Here is an 18,629-nt window from a genome sequence, read left to right on the forward strand (position 1 = left end):
CCTCTGCATCGCCTCGCGGCCTCCAGGCCATGCCGTGTCCACGGTTCCCACCAACCAGCAGTGGGCAGGACTCCCGCACAAGGCGTGTAGGGAGGACGTGTCCACCCTGGGGCTGGCCCCTGCCCCTGCTCACTCGAGACCCATGGAGATGAGAGACACGGCCACCACCAGCAGGTCCAGGATGTTGAAGTAGTTGCGGCAGAAGGAGCCCTTGTGCAGGAAGGCGCCGTAGGTCGTCATCTGGGAAGGGACAGGCAGCGTCCTGGCTGGGGCGGAGTGTGGGGGCAGCCCTGTCTCCCTCGGCGCATGGCTGGGCAGCAGCCTTCGGCGCTGTCTCTACACCTCACTCGGCTCCTGCTGCCCGCCCTGCCTGCTTGCGGCTGAAGCATGTGGGCTTCTCCCAGGAGACTTTGCTCTCGGAGGGCAAGTGTCTCTCTTCATGTGCCATAGGGAGTCCCGGGCTCCTGGCCCCTGGAGCCACACAGTGGGAGGCCCAGGCCCGCCCCTGTCCCACAGGACATGACACAGTTTCTCCTCCTCCCCAGAGAGCTCCCTGGGATTGTGGAGTCAGCCTGCACAGCCTGGATCCTGGGCCCTGCCTCTCCCCCTTGCACCCTCTGCCTTCTTGATCATGTCCCAGCTCCTTTCATCCGTCCTCTCGACGTCTCCCAGGCCCTTGGCACAAGCACATTATGCCCTTAAAGCCCGTTAGGGCTGAAGCCTTCCCTGGGATTCAAGGCCCTATGGGATTCTATCTCAATTTGCCTTCCCAGCCCCATAAACCCAGGCCTGCCCCTGTGCCATATCCCAGCCCAAAGGGGCCCCCTCTGTCCTCTCTGAGCATGGCCCTGGCGACTCCTTCTAGGCTGCCCCAGCTACCTCTCTCTGATACAGTCCTGTCCAACTTGGAGGGTCAGCTCTCACTCCCCACCCCACAGCTCATCTCCCTGACCTTGGGGAAGCCGCCACCTTCCCCAGCTCCACTCCCTCGACAGTGGAGCGCTGACCTAAGGGACAGTCCTGATGCCATCCCACAGCCTGCTCTGGGCCTGGCCCTCTCCCCTTCATGTTCATGAACGTGAGGTTGGGGCTGCTGGGTGTCAGGCACAGATGGGTGCACCCTCTGCCCCCCAGAGCCCGCCTACCACCCCATGATGGCTTCAGCCTAGGGCACCCCGAGAATGGGCAAGCAGTGATGTGCAGATGAGGCATCAAAAGAGCTGCCAGAAATCCAGTCTGGGGCCGGGTACTTCTCTAGGGACTCCTACAACAGGTCTAGGAACAAATCATGGCTCCCCAGGCCTGCTCCTAAGCTAAAAGGGCTTTCAGTGTGGCAGGGAAGTGTTGATTGCTAACTGGGTGGCAGGCCCTGGGCCAGGTACGCTTCACGCCTCCAGCCTTCCGTGCGGCCACCTGCTCACCCACTGACCCGACTCAGGAGCTGATGCCCTGTGCCCTGTTCTGCATCCTGTGAGTCAGTCCTGCTCCTCTCCCGTCCCTTAGCCCAGCCCTGAGAGAGTTCAGCTTGTACAGATTGGAGTCACAGCAGGGAGGTTGCCATTCCCTGGCCCAGAGAGGCCCACGCGTGGGCGGTCTGTCCCAGGCCTTCACTCACCTTGAGGACAATCTCCACAGTGAAGACAGAGGTGAAGGCAATATCAAAATATCCAAGGATCTGGGGATGGGACAGGAAGGGAAGCAGCCAAGTGAGAGGAGTGGAGCAAATGGTATCATCATCTCCACCGTCACCACCACCACCATCATCATCACCATCACCATCGTCATCATCATCATCACTATTACCATCATCAGCACCACCATCATCATCATTATCATCAAAACCATCATCATCACCATCATCAGCACCACCATTATCACCATTACCATCACTACCATCATCATTATCATCACCTTCATCACCATCACTGTCACCATCACCACTCACCACCACCACCACCATCATCATCACTGTCATCACCATCACTGTCACCATCACCACTCACCACCACCATCATCATCATCACCATCACTGTCACCATCACCACTCACCACCACCATCATCATCATCACCATCATCATCATTACCATCACTGTCACCATCACCACCACCACCACCACCATCATCATCACCATCATCATCATTACCATCACAACTGTCATCATCACCATCATCAGCACCACCATTATCACCATCACCATCACCACTATCATCACCATCGCTATCATCACCATCACTGTCACCACCAGCACCATCATCACCACCACCACCACCACCGTCACCATTATCACCATTACCATCACTACCATCATTATCATCACCATCATCACCATCACTGTCACTATCACCAGCATCACCATCACCACCATCATGATCACCATCATCACCATCACTGTCATCACCACCACCACCATCATCATCACCATCATTGCCATTATCACCATCACCACCATCATGATCACCATCATTACCATCACCATCATCATCACTATCACTATCACCACCACACCACCACCATCATCATCATCACTATCGTCACCATCATCACCATTATCACCATTACCATCACCACCATCATCATTATCATCACCATCATCATCATCACTGTCACCATCACCACCACCACCACCATCATCATCACCACCATTATCACCATCACCACCATCATCACCATCATTATCATCACCATCATCATCATCACTGTCACTATCACCAGCACCACCAGCACCACCATCATCACCATCACTGTCACCATCACCATCACCACCACCACCACCATCATCATCACCACCATTATCACCATCACCACCATCATCACCATCATTATCATCACCATCATCATCATCACTGTCACTATCACCAGCACCACCAGCACCACCATCATCACCATCACTGTCACCATCACCATCACCACCACCACCACCATCATCATCATCACCATCATCATCATTACCATCACAACCGTCATCATCACCATCATCAGCACCACCATTATCACCATCACCATCACCACTATCATCACCATCGCTATCTTCACCATCACTGTCACCACCATCACCACCATCATCACCATCGCTATCATCACCATCACTGTCACCACCATTGCCACCATTATCACCATCCCACCCCTATCATCACTGTCACCACCACCACCATCATCATCCTCACCATCGCCACCACTACCATCATCACCATCACCATCATCATCACCACCATTATCACCATCCCATCCCTATCATCACTGTTACCACCACCAGCACCACCATCATCATCACCACCACCATCATCATCACCACCACAATCATCACCATCATCACCACCATCACCACCACCATCATCATCACCATCACCACCACCATCATCATCACCACCACCATCACCACCACCACCACAATCATCACCATCATCACCACCATCACCACCACCACAATCATCACCATCATCATCACCATCACCACCACCATCATCATCACCACCACCATCATCACCAGCACCATCATCATCATCACCACCACCAGCACCACCATCATCACCACCATCATCATCACCACCACCATCATCATCACCATCACCACCACCACCATCATTAAAAGCAGGCAGCAAGCGTGCATTGGGCAGTCCTGGCCATCCAGGGAACTTAAAAACCTCAGGAACCCGGATATAAAGAGGATGCAGCTGCACCCTGGGCGCCAGTGAGGTGCGGGTGGCTGAGGTGGAGTGGGGGAGGGGTGCAAGGCCAGCGGAGGGGCCGCCGTCACCTGATTCCTCACGGACTCCGCCCGGATGGGGTCCTCGGCGGCCAGCGCAGCACTGCTGAGCAGGATGAAGAGCAGGATGAAGTTGGTGAACCAGGTGGCGTTGACGATGCGGTGACACAGGACGCGGACCCTGGGCAGCGGGGGACAGGTGAGCTGTGAGCTGGAACTCAGCTTCCCCAGGGTGTCCCGTGAGAGACACCGCATCTACTTCCTGCCCACTCCCCATGGCGGGGGTCCGTGGAGGTGCGACCTTGCCTCTGTGTGGTCCTCGGCTGGATATGCAGGGGCCCTGCCCCCACTCCGTTCCTGCAGCCTTAGTCCCACGTCCCTCCACCAGCTCCCTCAGTCCCCATCCCGGGGGTTCCCCATTAGAGCAATGGGGCACGCTGCGGTCCCTCCCTGGGGCAGGCAGACCTGAGATCCCCCAAGACTGAGGCTGAGGGTCTTTTAAAGGTGCCAAGTTATGAAGCTGGCAGAAACCCCCGAATCCCCAGCCCTCATCCCCTTGCCCTGTCTGAAACTGCTCTCAGACAGGAACGCATTGCCACGCTCCCTCCTAGATGTTGAAGTCATCGCTTCTCCCAGACACTAGCAAGACCTCAAGCTAACGGACTGCGGGCATGGAGAATCCCAAGCTCGCTGGCTCTCTCTCTCTCTCTCTCTCTCAGGCCCCATCAGTGTCCCCACAGCAGCCCTGGGACCACCCACTTATTGGTGGGACTGAAGATGAAGAAGGAGCTGGCTTCCGGGATGGGCACTGCCTTCTCTTTGAGCTGCAGCTCGGCCAGCGGGCGCGGTCGGGGGCTCACTGGGATCTCAGGCTCGTCCTCCTCATCATCCCCTGTGGGAAGAGGGTGAGAAATGAGAGGTGGCTCCCCACACTCTGCCACGCCCCTGGCTTCCACATTCAGAGCTCGGTGGGAGCCTGTCGGCGTGCGACACTAGGGCATGAGCGGATCTGGCTGGGGCCTCTCCCTTGTTCTGTGGCCAGTGGGCTTGCACCGTCTGGGACTGCTGGGGAGGCCCAGAAACTTCCGGAAGTGGCACCAGGCCAAGGAACCTTGTCGCTGTATCTTCTGTCTTGAGGCTGGACCCACACTGCCCTAAACACCCACAATCTGGGAGCCGGGTGGAGGACCCTCTTCAGGAGCCCGGAGTTCTGGTCCCGGCTCTGCCACTCACTTGCTGGCCAGTGCTGGGCACTTCTGGACCCCTCCTGAGCAGTAGCTCCCCAGTCTGGGAAACTGGCCAGGTGCAGGAGGTTGTTGAAATAAACAGACTCCGAGGTTCCCTGCTGGGCTTGGCATAAGGACCCCGAGAGAAACCGCCAGCAGGAAAAGAGTAGTGGGTTTCCCTGAGCTTCAGCCGGGCTCCAGGGCTGTGGCAGGCCCAGGGGGTGGAGCTGGGCTAGAGGCCACAGAGGCGGATGTGATCACTGGGAGGGAGGCTCCAGCAGCCACACTGGGGGCACTGCATGCAGTCAGGGTCCCCCTGGGTTCTCTCACCCAGCAGGATCCTGGCAGAGACCCCCGCGGAGGGTGGGAGCCAAGACCTGTCAGAGTCTACCCCATCCATCACGGCCACATGCCGGGAGAGGGTTCTGATGTGACCCCCCGGGCTTGCCCAGGCAGCTGTGGACCCAGGGGCACAGTTTACGCTCCGCTGTGGAGACCGTTAGCTCTCAGAGCCCCAGATCTGCACCCCTTCTCACTCATTCTTACTTCCCCAGCAGTGCCTGGTGACTGTCGCACAGCTGCTGCTCTGAGCCAGTTTGTGGAGGAAGAAACAGGACAGACATCAAGCCCCTTGGGAAGATGGCTCTGCCAGCTGCCCCACCTACAGGCCAACCCCACTGCCTTCCAGCCCTGTCCCTGTCACCTCGCACCTGCACATACCAGCAGAAAGTAAAGCCACTGCCTGCAGTGCCGGCATCTCATATGGGCACCACTTTACATCTCAGCTGCTCCACTTCTGATCCATCTCCTTGCTAATGGCCTGGGAAAGTAGCAGAGGATGGCCCAAGTGCTTGGGCCCCTGCACCCACATGGGAGACCCAGAGGAAGCTCCTGGCTCCTGGCTTTGGCCTGGCCCAGCCCCGGCTGTTGTGGCCATCTGAGCAGTGAACCAGCAGATGGAAGACCTGTCTCTCTCTCTGTAACTGTACCTTTCAAATAAATAAAAATAAATCTCAAAGAAAAAAAAACATCAAACACAAAAACCAAGAAAATCGGGTCAGTGCTCAGCCCGGAAGCACACGGCTGGCATCAGTAAGTCCTTGTAGAGGGGCGTGAACATAAAATGTGCAGGGTGTTCTCCAGGGTGTGTCAGAGGGAGAGGCAGGCTGGTAGACAGCTCCTAGCGAGGCCTGGCACTCCAGCGTCCTGACCTCCATGTGGGGGGTCCCAGAGGGGGACACAGCAGCCAGCCGGTGGGTCGCCTTCAGCCCCGGCACCTGCTGCAGCCCACACCTGGGCTCCTCACCTGGGAAGTCAGCTGAAGGGTAGGGGTCCTTCACCTCGTTGACGTTAGATTCGAACTCATCGACCTTGAGCTGTAGGAAGGGACGAAGGGAAGAGGAGGGTGGGACAAACCGCAGTTGCCAGGGACCGAGCACACGCCAGGGTGGCTTCCGGCTCACCTCGTCCTCCCCACAGCCAGGGGGAGGTCACGTTAAGACCCTCCCTGTTTTGCAAAGGCAAGGCCAGGCCCAGCAAGGACTCACAACCAGCCAGGGTGCATGGGGCAAAGCCCTGGCCTTGGCCTGTCTGTCTTCCCTGCACCCTTGCTCCGGGAGACAGAGCCCTGCCCCTCTGAGCCCAGCCCCCTGCCCCTCTGAGTCCACTTCCTGAATCTCCAAAACTGCTGAGCAGAGCCAGGCGGAAGAAGCAGGCCGAGGCCGGCAGAGACAGAAACCAGGCCCGGCCTCTCCGTGGCAGGGTGGGGTCGTGGGGAGGGGGCGTCTTCTTGTGCTGCTGCAGGAAGCTGGCACTCTGGGGAGTCTGGTTCCCAGGCTTGGGCCTTGCCTCTCAGTGCAGGAATCCCCGGAGAGGAGGCCCTTGGCTCTTCCCCGCCGGAGAGCAGGCAGCTGCCATCGCCCAGCTGACGGTCAGGCAGGCGCACACCCCCCCAGTGCATCAGGCTTGGAGGGGAGTCCAGGGGCCCTGGGGCCCCCCATCCTTGGCCCTAACTGCCCCGTGGCGGGGGGGGCTCACCTTGGCAGTGGTGGGGATGCCCTCCCCCTTGGGCTTCTGCTCCAGCTTCTTGGCCATCACAGACTTCTCCTCCTCCGTCTTGTCAGGGAGACCCCTGATTTGGGAAAACCAAGAAAACCCAAGTGGAAGCCCACCCAGAAAGTTCCTGATACCCTGGTTTAAGGGTCTGCTACCAAGGGCTGGCAGGCCTCCGTGGAGGAAGGGGTGGCATCGGCCATCTTGTGGGGTTGGGGGTACACCTGCCAGCGCCTTTCTCCCTGGGATATGTGGCTCCCTGTGGCCCACGGGTCAGCCACTCGTAATGGCCACTGACAGAGAAGTCTCGTAGTGGACGCCTGGTTTGTCCAAGACAAAGCCCAACTCGGGACTCCACTGCTGCTCTCTCCCTCTCTCTTCTCATGTTGCCTGCAGGGGCACAGGACCCGCTTCTGCCAGCACAGGTGTTGGGAGCTGGTTGCCCGGAGCATGGGCCCCCGATGGCCAGCAGCACGGGCACGGCTGGATCGCGGGTCGGAAACACAGACCCTGAGCCCAACCCCAGCTGGTGAGTCAGAATCTACCTTGTTAATAGGGCCGGGGGGGACCCGCAGGCAGCCTGAGTTTCAGAGGCCCCGTATGGAGGGCCAGTCCAGCTCCCACCCCCGGAGGGCGTCCCTGGCTAAGGAGTTGAGTGACGGATTACAGGTGGAGAGAACTGGGAAGGGCCGGGAGAGTCAAGGCCAACTTCACAGATGAGGGGAGGCCCGGGGTTCAGCAAGGACTCCCCTCAGGGGGCACAATGACTGGGAGCGGGACTGGGTGGACAACAGCCGGAGCCTGTCACCCGGGTGGCCTGGCTCTTTGTTTCTTGAGGCCTGTCTGGACGGCCATGCTGCCTCCAGTTGGGCCCAAGGGGACACCCTAAAGGACTCGAGTAATCCCTGACACCCTGCCTGCAGAAGCTGCCCACGGGGCCAGAGCCAGCATCACGGTGTCGTGGGCCCTGCTCGTCCAGCCCCAGGGAGACCTCCGCCCAGTGCTGGGGGGCCACGGCCAAGCAGGCCTGGTCCTCTCCACGGAGGAGGCGGCACCCACCTGGACATCTTCCTGCGTTTCCTCTCCTCGGCCTTGGCCTTTTGCGCGGAAGTCAGGCTCTCTGCCTCGGCCAGGTTGTCCACGGCGATGGCCAGGAAGACATTCAGCAGGATATCTGCGGCGCCAGCTAAGGACCTTGTGTGGGCGGGGGTCCCATCCTGCCTGACCCAAGCCCTGTGCTGGTGGGAGTTGGAGCCCCACAGGCCCAGAACGGACCCCGCCTCCCACATGGGGCTGTGTGGGGAGCCGGGCCGGGCACATCTGGGCTTGGGAACAAGGGTCCCCTGCACCCGTGCCTCCCCAAAGCATCACATGCTGTGACGCAGGCAGCAAGACCCCTCGGGCTCTGCCCACCTCTCTCTGCCCTCCACACCCCACCTCTGCTTATGCCAGCTCTCTGCGGCCCAGCTCAGTGTTTTGGTCCCAAGGCACAGACCGGCCAGCTCCTCCTATACTCTCCACTGCCCCTCGGCTAAGCCCGTCTCTCCTCCTCCCTGCTCCAGCTCACCTTGTTGGCGTCACTTCCTCCCACCTGCAGCCGGTCTCCCCTGTGCCTCTCTGACCTTCCCGGGGCAGGGACGTCCCCCAGAGCTTTCCCTGCTTTTGGCCCCTTGCAGGGGTCACCTTTGACCCCCCCGCAAGCCCTAAGGGGATACAGTTGCCGCAGACAAAAAGGATGATGAAATAGATGCACACGAGAACGCCCGGGTAGGACGGGCCTCCGTAGGCCATGATCCCGTTGTACATCACGGAGTTCCAGTCCTCACCCGTCAGCACCTGGCGGGAGGGGGCGCTGTGAGGACAGCCCAGGGCCGCGTCGGCCGAGGGGCTTCTCCCAGCCCTGCAGCTCCCCAGCCCTTTCCTCTCTTTATCCGGGGGCCCTGCGCTCCCCGTGGCCCCTCTTCCAATGACCTAAAATCCCGCCAAGGCCCAGCAGGACCAAGGAATATGATCATGGGTCGCCACGCGCCCTGTTCTGCTCCCTGCCACGGCAGCTTCCAGGAAGCGGGGTGGGGGTGGGGGACACCTACCTGGAAGACGCTGATGAGGGCCTGGGGGAAGTTGTCGAAGTTGCTGCGTCGCACTTCCGTGTCCTCGAAGTCGTACCGCCCCCCGAAGAGCTGCATGCCCAGCAGGGCGAAGATGATGATGAAGAGGAAGAGCAGCAGCAGCAGCGAGGCGATGGAGCGGATGGAGTTGAGCAGGGAGGCCACCAGGTTGCTGAGCGACGTCCAGTACCTGGCGGGGGAGGGGCCGTGAGGTGGGGAGGAGGAGGCAGCCCCACCCCAGTGGCGGGGCTCATCTCCCGCAGTAGCGTGCGTGGGCCTGGAGGAGAGGCGCAGGACTGAAGGGACACACACCGGGTGGGAAGGGCTGTCTGGGGACTGGGGGTCCCTGATTCGTGGCCCGGGGCCCACTCCTTCCTGCAGCGAGCCCTCGGCTCAGTCGGCACTGCCACACTACTTGGCAGCACCGTTGCTTCGTTTCTGGTTCCTAGCACCAGGAGCCCCAGGAGAGAAAGGTCCAGTTTGCCTTCCGGTGCCCTGGTCTGCCCCGTGCCCCTCTGCACACCTACCAACAAATGCACGCCTGCCCTCGCCCCACCATCCATGCCGTATCCTCTGGTTCTCCCCTCCCCCATCCCAGCCCTTCCCCAGCCCCCCTTCCTTCTCTCCACCTCCACCACCTCTGCCTTACCCTGCCAGAGACAATGGCGAGAAAAAGCAAAAAGCAGAGGGGAGAAGGGGTTTCTCTTCCCTGGAGGGAGGTCCTGGGCGAGGGGCTCCCGGGGAGCTGAGCGGACCCAGCCCTGCTGGGCAGGTGGGCGGCACCGCCCGGGAGCCCTGCGCTCACTTGGTGATCTTGAAGAGCCTCAGGAGGCGGATGCAGCGCAACACGGAGATGCCCAGCGGCGTCATGGCGCCCGACTCCACCAGCAGCAGCTCCAGGATGCCGCTGCACACCACGAAGCAGTCGAAGCGGTTGAAGATGGACATGAAGTACTGGCGCAGGCCCAGCCCGTACATCTTCAGCAGCATCTCGATGGTGAAGAGTGACAGCAGCACTCGATTGGCGATGTCTGCATGGGGTGGGGTGGGGGTAGCACAGCCTCAGCGCAAGAGGTGGAGCCTGAGAGCCTCCACCCGGGACACCCCCAATTCAACCCGTTGAAGGGGTGCTCACCCAGGTTTTCAGCAAGCTAAACCACACTGTAATGGGGAGAGTTTGGTGATTCCTGCTCCACCTGGGCTCACTTGTGATCACACACCTCCCTAGATCGGGGTAGAGGGGGAACCCCCCTCCCCGTCCTGCCTGGCAGGCCCCCCATCTCAGATAGCCCACTGCCACAAGTCCCCTCTCTCCCCTTGTCTCCCTCCCAGATGGCTTCTTCAAAGCGGCCGCTGTCCTGTGTCCCCTGTCCTAGCTCTGGCCTTCCTGGCACAGCCCGGCTTCTCCAAAGAGCGGCCCACACGGCCCTCTTCACACCTTGCTCTGCTCCATTTGTCTTCAGCCCACACCCATCTGGATCTACCCCGGCCATCCCACCGGGTCAGCAGCCACCTCCACCTGACCAGGGCCTGCGGACGCTTCTGCCCTGCTTCTTCTGGGCTCCCAGCAGCACCGGGCACGGTTAGCCATCCTCACTCCCCAGCCCCGGGCTTCTGTGACGCTGCACCCTTGGAGTCCCTGGTTTCCGCTGCTTCTCGGGCTTCCTCTAAGCCTCCTTCACAGAGACACTCTCCACCTGGTCACTGCATGCGTGGCTTGGGTCCTACACTTGAGTCTGCACTCGCCCCGGGCCCTCTGGTGCCATTAGCTAAGCCGGCAGTCTCAGACTGAACGGAGATCTCTGCGTCAGTTCCAGGCCCAGTTTTGCACCTGCCTCCTTGACAGCTCCACTGGGCTCTCGCAAAGGCTTGTCCAACTCGACACGCCCAAGACCAACCTGATGGGGACTGGCCTCCTCCCTCATCCACAAAAACCATCTGGTCTTCGCTCTCTCCTCCGTCTCAGTGAGCGACATCGTCACCCAGTCTTCTGCCTGGGCCAGACCCTCAAACCCGTCTCTGGCTCCCCTTGGGAGGGAGTGTTCACGTGGTCTCCATGTTTGACCATGGGTAACGCGGTGACAATGTCTGGGACTCTGGTTGTAGCGAATGGACAAATGCCAGCAAGGAGGATCTGCTGTGACGTCTCCTTTCCTCCTTTTAGGTCTTTGATCTCTGTACACAGAGTCTCTCCTGGCTTCCAGTGCTCCCATTGTGAGCTCACCTTCAGAGCACCCTTTGCCCTCTGACAGTTCTGCAGCAATGCTTCCAAAAGTCCGTGCAAATGCAATTAAAATTTAAGTTGGTTTTGATACAGAAGCGTTTTAAAATCCATGCCTACAAGAGTGCTTCAAAAAGTTCACGGAAAATGCAAATGATAAAAAAGACTGTGCGGGGTTTCCAATTTGGGGGCACCCAAATAAACTCAGCGTTTACTGCAATGTCCCATCAGCTTTTCTCCGCGCTGTATATACGCCTCGGAGCGAGGCGCAGCCTGAGGGGCTGAATCTTCGTCTGCTGGGCGTGCCAGGGTTTCACTTGCCTGCAGCTAGCTTTTCATGTTACTGATGTAGCTTGGGGCCCCTGCGCTGACACAGGACACAGGCTGCATTCTGACTGTTCTCTCCAGACATGTTCCTCTTGTCCCAGGGTCTCCAGCGGGAACCAGCTTCCACGTTCTTTCCCTGCCCCGATGGGCACTGGGACTTCTGGACAGGCCCTGCCTGGCTCCACACAGTGTGCTGGTTCCAGTTCCTGGCCTCAGGCAGGCCCAGGGCCCTGTTGCGTTCAGAACCCAGTTGCCAGCTTTTAGGGTTTAGGTCCAGACGGAAAACGCTTTAGCTGTCTTACAACACGCATGGTCCGCGAGCTTTCTGAAGACCACTCCTGTGCGTGGACTTCAATGCCCCATGCACCAGAATGCACTGAGTGTCTAGCTCCGTTCTGAAGGGCCCTCCCGGCTAAGGCCTCCTTTGTGCCTGGCACTCTCTTGGTCCCATGCACAGCTCTGCCGCTCCCTGCACCACGTCTTGGTGCAGCTGCTTCTCCTGCGGGAGCTCCGCCTCTCCTTGCCCGCCCGGGGCTCCTCTCCTTATCCTCGAAGATCCATGGAGCCCCGGGCCCCAGGCGCCGGTGCCACCGCATCCCACTGTGCCCCTCTGACCTCTCTCCTTGACCTCCTTCTGTGAACTTGGGCTTGCTTACTTACGCCTGTCTTCTCCTCTGGCTGAGCAAGCTCTTTCAAGTCAGGAGCAGCTACCTCCTATCCTGACTTCTGTGCCTTCCACGGGGGGGAGCTCCATAAACAGCTGGGGCGAGACGGCTGTTTTCATGGTGTGGGTTGAACTTGGCTGCTCCGAGCTCTCAGTTACTGGCTGTCTAATGTGCAAGGATCTGTGATTGAATTACTTTGCCCAGACACCTGGGCGGGCACTGGGAGGTTGTCCTGTGCTGCTGCCCCGGTCACTAACGATGCCACGAGGAAGCAAGCTGGGGTGCCCCCACACCATTCGAGGTCTCCGTCTCCCAGCTGTGAGAGGACGGGATTCAAACATGACCCAACATCCACAGTCGATCATTTCCAGGAAACGATGCGATATCTAATTTGATTTTCCCACTGTGGCGCCGTTGGTGGCTTTGGACCAGGCCACACCTGCCCTCTGGCTGGCTTCACCCGCACAGTCTCACCTTGCAAGTGGGTCAGCCAGAGTGGCTGGTTGTGGTGCTCCGAGGCGATGGACAGGGTGTTGAGGGCCACGATCAGGATGACCAGCCAGTAGAAGACTCTCGACTTCACCAGGTCATGGCACTTCCAGCGAAAGACACGGTTCCACTGCCTCCAGTGTCGGCTGAGGGGTGCAGAGCGGGAGGGAGGTGGAGATTTCGCGCCCTGCATTGCATCCGTGCCAGCCACACGTGGCCTGACCACCCGTCCCCTCCCCGGCCACGTGAGGGGAACTAAGGGCAGGAGCCAGGGAGCCAGGCTGATTTAAAACCTTGCTGCTTGGGGCCGGCGCTGAGGATTAATGGGTAAAGCTGCTGCCTGCAGTGCCGGTATCCCATATGGGAGCTGGTTCGAGTCCCAACTGCTCCACTTCTGATCCAGCTCTCTGCTGTGGCCTGGGAAAGCAGTAGAAGATGGCCCAAGTCATTGGGCCCCTGCACCCATGTGGGAGACCTGGAGGAAGCTGCTGGCTCCTGGCTTCAGATTGGTGCAGCTCTGGCCTTTGCAGCCATCTGGGGAGTGAACCAGCGGATGGAAGACCTCTCTCTCTATCTTTATCTCTCCCCCTGCCTGTGCCTCTGCCTCTCTGTAACTCTGCCTTTCAAAGAAATAAATAAAAAAAAAAAAAGCAAAAAACCTTGTCGCTCACCAGCAAGGTTCTTCATCTTTCAAACGAGAGTGACAGTGACGCCAGCTCTGGGGCTGTTACGTGAGATCATGTGAGCAAAATGCTTGGCCCAGGCCAGGCAGAACAGGTCACCAAAAGTTTCCATTTTAACGAAAGTGACACGGAGATGCCACGTTTTGCCCATCATGAAAACGCGCCTTTAACAAATTAATAATCCCTGGGGAGGATGTGGGGCAAGGGCAGGTTCACGGTCAGTGTGGCCTTTGTGGTAAGTGATTGGGTGGCCCTTATCGAATGTTTAAAAACTATTTGACCATCTGGGAGTCTGCCCAGAAGAAGGGTGACACCTGTGCACAGCTGTTCTCTGCAGCACTGTTCGCATTGCCCTAGACTGGGGAGATGCACGAAATGTGTCCTGGGAGCCAGCAGTGCACAGTGGTTAAGCCACTGCCTGTGACCCCAGCAGCCCATGTCAGAGCAGCGATCAGACACCCGGCTGTTCTGTTTCCAATCCAGCTCCCCACTGATGTGCCTGGGAAAGCAGCAGAAGACGGCCCAAGTCCCTGGGCCCCTGCCACCCACGTGGGAGACCCGGATGGAGATCTAGGCTCCTGGCTTTGGCCTGACCCAGCTCAGGCTGTTGTGGCCATTTGGGGAGGGAACGAGCAGATGAAAGACTTCGCTCACTCGCTCTCTCTCCCTTTCAAATAAATAAAATAAAATTTTTATTAAAAATAAATACAGGCCGGCGCCGTGGCTCACTAGGCTAATCCTCTGCCTAGCGGCGCCGGCACACCAGGTTCTAGTCCTGGTCGGGGCGCCGGATTCTGTCCCGGTTGCCCCTCTTCCAGGCCAGCCCTCTGCTGTGGCCAGGGAGTGCAGTGGAGGATGGCCCAGGTGCTTGGGCCCTGCACCCCATGGGAGACCAGAAAAAGCACCTGGCTCCTGGCTCCTGCCATCGGATCAGCGCGGTGCGCCGGCCGCAGCGCACCGGCCGCGGCGGCCATTGGAGGGTGAACCAACGGCAAAGGAAGACCTTTCTCTCTGTCTCTCTCTCTCTCACTGTCCACTCTGCCTGTCAAAAATAAATAAATAAATAAATACAGCATGGAATATCTGTACTGTGGAATACTTTACAAGCAAAGATAACTAAGAGAAGGTGTGTGTCTAGACACCCAAATAAACATGTATGTATGTATACACACATGTACTGGTGTGCAAATTGTCCTCACAAATAAGTTAAACATGTAAGCTGTGAGGTAACATGTCTATCACAGTCACTTATTCAACAAGTATTTGGCACTAACACCTCCTGCGTGCTGGGCATGGCTCCCCACTGTGTAGGAACAGGAAGTTAACATAAACAACCCCATCATTTAAACAAAACCAGAAAATCCCAGGCACGAGTAGGAGAGAGGCAGGCACACAAAAGATCTAGGGGGGACACAGATGGAGCTGTTTCCATGGTTACCTCTCGGCAGGGCGGTGGGGACCTTGTCTTTCCTCAGCTGTATCTCTCTGTTGTTTGAGCTTTCAAAGAGTTGGTGCAAGGAGCCAGCCAACAAGAAGGCAGGACCTGCCCTGAAGTCCACGTCCAGGGAGCCTCGCGTGGCCCCTGGCTGCGCCAGCCTCCTTCCTGGAAAGCTGCCTGTGCTGCCGCTGCCTCCTGCTCCCACACCTTCCTGCTTCCCCCAGGGAGGTTTCCCTGCACCCTGCACCGGCCCCTCCCCTGCCTGCACCCAGCAGAAGTGGCGGCCAGCAAAGCCCCTGAGGGCACCGCTGTCTTCTCCCGTGGTGTGGAGCATAAACAGGTCATTGCTGGGGCCGTCAGACCAGCTGGCCCTGTTGGCTGGGACAGGCCACCTTTCTAAGGGCTCAGGAAAGAGACTCCAAGGCCCTGGATGGCCCCTGACTTCAGGGCAGGGGTCTCGGGGAGCTGGGGGCCTGGAGCACCCCGGGGGCCGTGGGCAGATACTCACATGAACTGGATGATTTTGTTCAAGCCCTCGATTTCGTACAGGCTTTCCGTGTCGGAGCCTCCCTCTTCTAAGGACAGCTTTCCTGGGGCGAGGACAGAGAGGACACGGTGGGGTCCTTGCAAAGGGCCACTGAGCTGGGGTCGGGGGCGGCACTGGATGCTCTGTGCTGTCCTGAGACCCAGGAGCACAGTCCTCGTTTGCAGGGGAGCGGCCAGCAGGGGTTGTCGGGTAGGAAGTTAGAAGTTAGCCTGTGGGGGGGGGGGGGCAAAGGCAGACAGAGCATCCACGGAAGCCCAGCGGAACGCCTGGGAAGTAGCCCAGGACTGGGCACTAGGAGTCCTGTCCATCCCCTGACGACTGCCCCCCAGGAAAGCTCCCCAGGAGAGTCCTCTCTGCTCAGCCCCAGATGGGTTGTTCAGCCTATTAGCACCGGGCGATGAAACCTTCCCGGCCTTCCCCCACGGCAGGCACCGTGGGGGAAGCCCCTCCGCCCGGGCCAGGTGGGCTCCCCAGTCTGATGGCACTGAGCAGTGAGACCTGGGAGGAATCTTACCTATTTCACACCCAGCGAACCCTTGTCCAGGGGAAGGAGAAACAGCGGGAAGAACCGGATCCCATTCCCTGTAAGCCCCAGTCTCAACACAGCTGCACGCTCAGCTCCCAGCTCCTCCCTGAGCCCCCGCCTGGCCTGCCAGGTGTGTTCTCTCCATGGAACCTCGCAACCTTGCCTTCCCCAGTCTGGGCGGGTGGGCGCTCTCTCTCTCTCTCTCTCTCTCTCTCTCTCTCTGTCAGGTTCCGTCTGGAGAGGTGCCCATCTGTTCTGATGGATAAGCCTTGCTCCCTTGCCAACCACTCCTCGCTGTCTCACGTCTGAATTCTTTCTTGCGGGAAGCCCAGAGCCCACCCCCCCATCTCTGCTGACAGAGCTGGCAGCCCCGTACTCTGGGAAAAGCCCCCCGCACGCCTGGATTGCACAGGTAAATGTGGAAGGCTTTGGGCTGCCTTCGGCCTGGGCAGGCAATGAGACACCTGCTCGGGGGTGGGGAACCCATGTGGGGGGCAGGGACGCTGACCACAGCCTCTGGGCCCAGACCTTCTCTCAGGTCCTCCACGTCCATGACCTCGCCCTGCGTGATCCAGCTCATGTAGCCCCGAAGGTCCTCCTCCAGCTGCTGCTTCTCCCGCAGCTTCTGGAAGGTTCCCCTGGACTTGGCCTTCTCCCGCTCCTTGGTGAATTCCCTGAAATGAGACAGGGACGGGAGGGGGACTGGGACGGGCGTGCCCTGTCCTCTGTCCCTGGGGGTCGCCTGGGGTCCTGGGCCCCTCCAGGCACTGAGAGGCAGCCCCTTTCACCCTCCCCTGCCCCAGCGCGGTTGGAGGGAGAGGACCAGGGCTCAGCAAGGGAGCCTCAGACCAGCAGAGGGCGCCCTGCGCCACTGGGCAGGGCCCGGGGGAGGCTCCATGGGCCGGGCTCACAAAGCACAGGACAAGTCCCCCCCAATCCCCGCAGGGTGGGGAGGGGCACAGCTTTGACCCTCTGTGCCGTGGACCCTTTTGGTGATCAACAGAGCCCGCGGGGACTCAGGCTAAAGACAAAACCACAGCGTAACAGAGGAACCGACTGCAATACAGCTCGTAACCTTTAGAAAATGTGACAGAGCAGCCTACGGCTTCATTTACTCGTCCGCTAGAAAGATCTAGTGGGTAACGGGTGTGACCAATGTGGCGGTTCCGTGCCGGGGATTCCTGTTAGGACGAGCGCCGGCCTCTGCCAGCGCTGCTGTGGTCCGTTAGCCGTCACGACTGGGAATGCCACCTTTCAACCAGAGCCGTGCAAGTAAAGGGAAGGGCTTCCAGCCAAGTTCACTGGCCCTGGAGGGAAGCTTTGGGGGGAGGGGGTGCCGGGGGTGGGGGTGGGGAGAGGGACCTCGGCAGGGCTGTTGGGGGGGGCAGAATGGCAGATTTGATGAATGAACAATGACTCTGGTGTTTGTGTTAAGTACTTCCTCCTCCCAGCCAGCCTAGGACCTGGGGACTGTGACAGCCGTGAGCGCTGAGTCCAGAGGGGCTGGGTGGTCAGGCAGGGAGGCCACACCGCTGCTGCGGCCAGGGCAAGGGTTACACGTGGGCAGTACTTCCAGGGCTGGGGGCCGAGCCTGAAGGCGCCCCAGGCTCTGGGTGCACACGTGCAGCAGGAGGCCGGGGTCTGGGGGCTCTGCTCAGAGGGAGACGGAGGGTGGGAGGGGCTTGAGGAGGAGGGAGGACAGCTGAACTTGGGAGGGCTCCTGCCTGTACCTGCTAACCAGGAAAGAAGTGCTCTTGGCCCAGCTCTGGGGGATGGGGGAAGGGGATGAGTGGAAGTCGCAGCCACCAGTGCCCTGCGCTGCCTGGCTCCCCCTCCCCCTTCCTGTCTTCTCCCTCATTCCTCCTCTCCCCCCACCATCTCCTCCTGCTCCCCTCCCCTGCCCAGCTGCCCCTGACTCTGCTTACCCACTCAGGACGCCCAGCACCAGGTTGAGGATGAAGAAGGACCCCAGCAGGATGAGGGTGACAAAGTAGATCCAGGGCCACTCGTTCCCGATGGCATCGTTGACCTGGCCCAGGTGGAGGTGTGAGTCCCGCCCTCTGACCTGCAGCTCTGGTCCCAACCCCCCTGGGGGGGGGGCAGGAAAGGGGCTACGGGCTGGAGGGATCTCCCGGAAGGGCCTTGCTGCCCATCCGCCTGGCCAGCCAAGGCTGACCCGTTTTCCCTCCAGCCACGGGCATCTCCTAGGCACCACCCTGACGTCACCCCTCACGGACGCTATCTCCAGCCTTGTCTTTGCAGCCAAGAGTACCCTGGAACGGCCCCCTCACATCTCTGAGCGTCCTCCCATCTGTCTAACACGCACAGCCATAGTGCGCCCTCTTCCCAGTCTTGTGACCGAGGTCATGGTCCTCTGACATGTTTGATAAGTCATTCTCCTAGTGTGAGAGCTCAGAAATTCGTCCTGATCCCTTAGATTTGCTAAACGTCCGGCAGTTCTGCACAGCGTCCCCTCCCTAGGCACGTTATCATTAAGAGTTCTGGATTGGGGGCAGCACTGTGGTGTAGCGGGCTAAAGCCTCCACCTGTGGCGCCAACATCCCATATGGGTGCTGGTTCGAGTTCTGGCTGTTCCAGTTACAATCCAGCTCTCTGCTGTGGCCTGGGAAAGCAGTAGAAGA

At 59.4% G+C, this 18,629-nt stretch overlaps 1 protein-coding gene across 1 annotated transcript in view; it reads right to left on the reverse strand.

The window, feature by feature from the left end:
- The window catches only part of CACNA1S (calcium voltage-gated channel subunit alpha1 S), a gene marked incomplete at its 5' end in the record, with an annotated part of 58,405 nt that overhangs the window by 20,325 nt on the left and 19,451 nt on the right, over window positions 1-18,629 (reverse strand). The window contains 14 exon segments of the mRNA NM_001101720.1: window positions 134-240; window positions 1,616-1,675; window positions 3,757-3,886; window positions 4,465-4,597; window positions 6,238-6,307; window positions 6,969-7,062; window positions 8,043-8,157; window positions 8,699-8,819; window positions 9,074-9,281; window positions 9,897-10,122; window positions 12,779-12,939; window positions 15,423-15,504; window positions 16,516-16,661; window positions 17,913-18,016. Of these exon segments, the coding sequence (NP_001095190.1) occupies window positions 134-240; window positions 1,616-1,675; window positions 3,757-3,886; window positions 4,465-4,597; window positions 6,238-6,307; window positions 6,969-7,062; window positions 8,043-8,157; window positions 8,699-8,819; window positions 9,074-9,281; window positions 9,897-10,122; window positions 12,779-12,939; window positions 15,423-15,504; window positions 16,516-16,661; window positions 17,913-18,016 (1,757 nt within the window).

This window comes from Oryctolagus cuniculus, chromosome 13 (assembly GCF_051225735.1).
Source record: "Oryctolagus cuniculus isolate XC-2025 breed Fujian yellow rabbit chromosome 13, ASM5122573v1, whole genome shotgun sequence".
NCBI classification, from domain to species: domain Eukaryota; kingdom Metazoa; phylum Chordata; class Mammalia; order Lagomorpha; family Leporidae; genus Oryctolagus; species Oryctolagus cuniculus.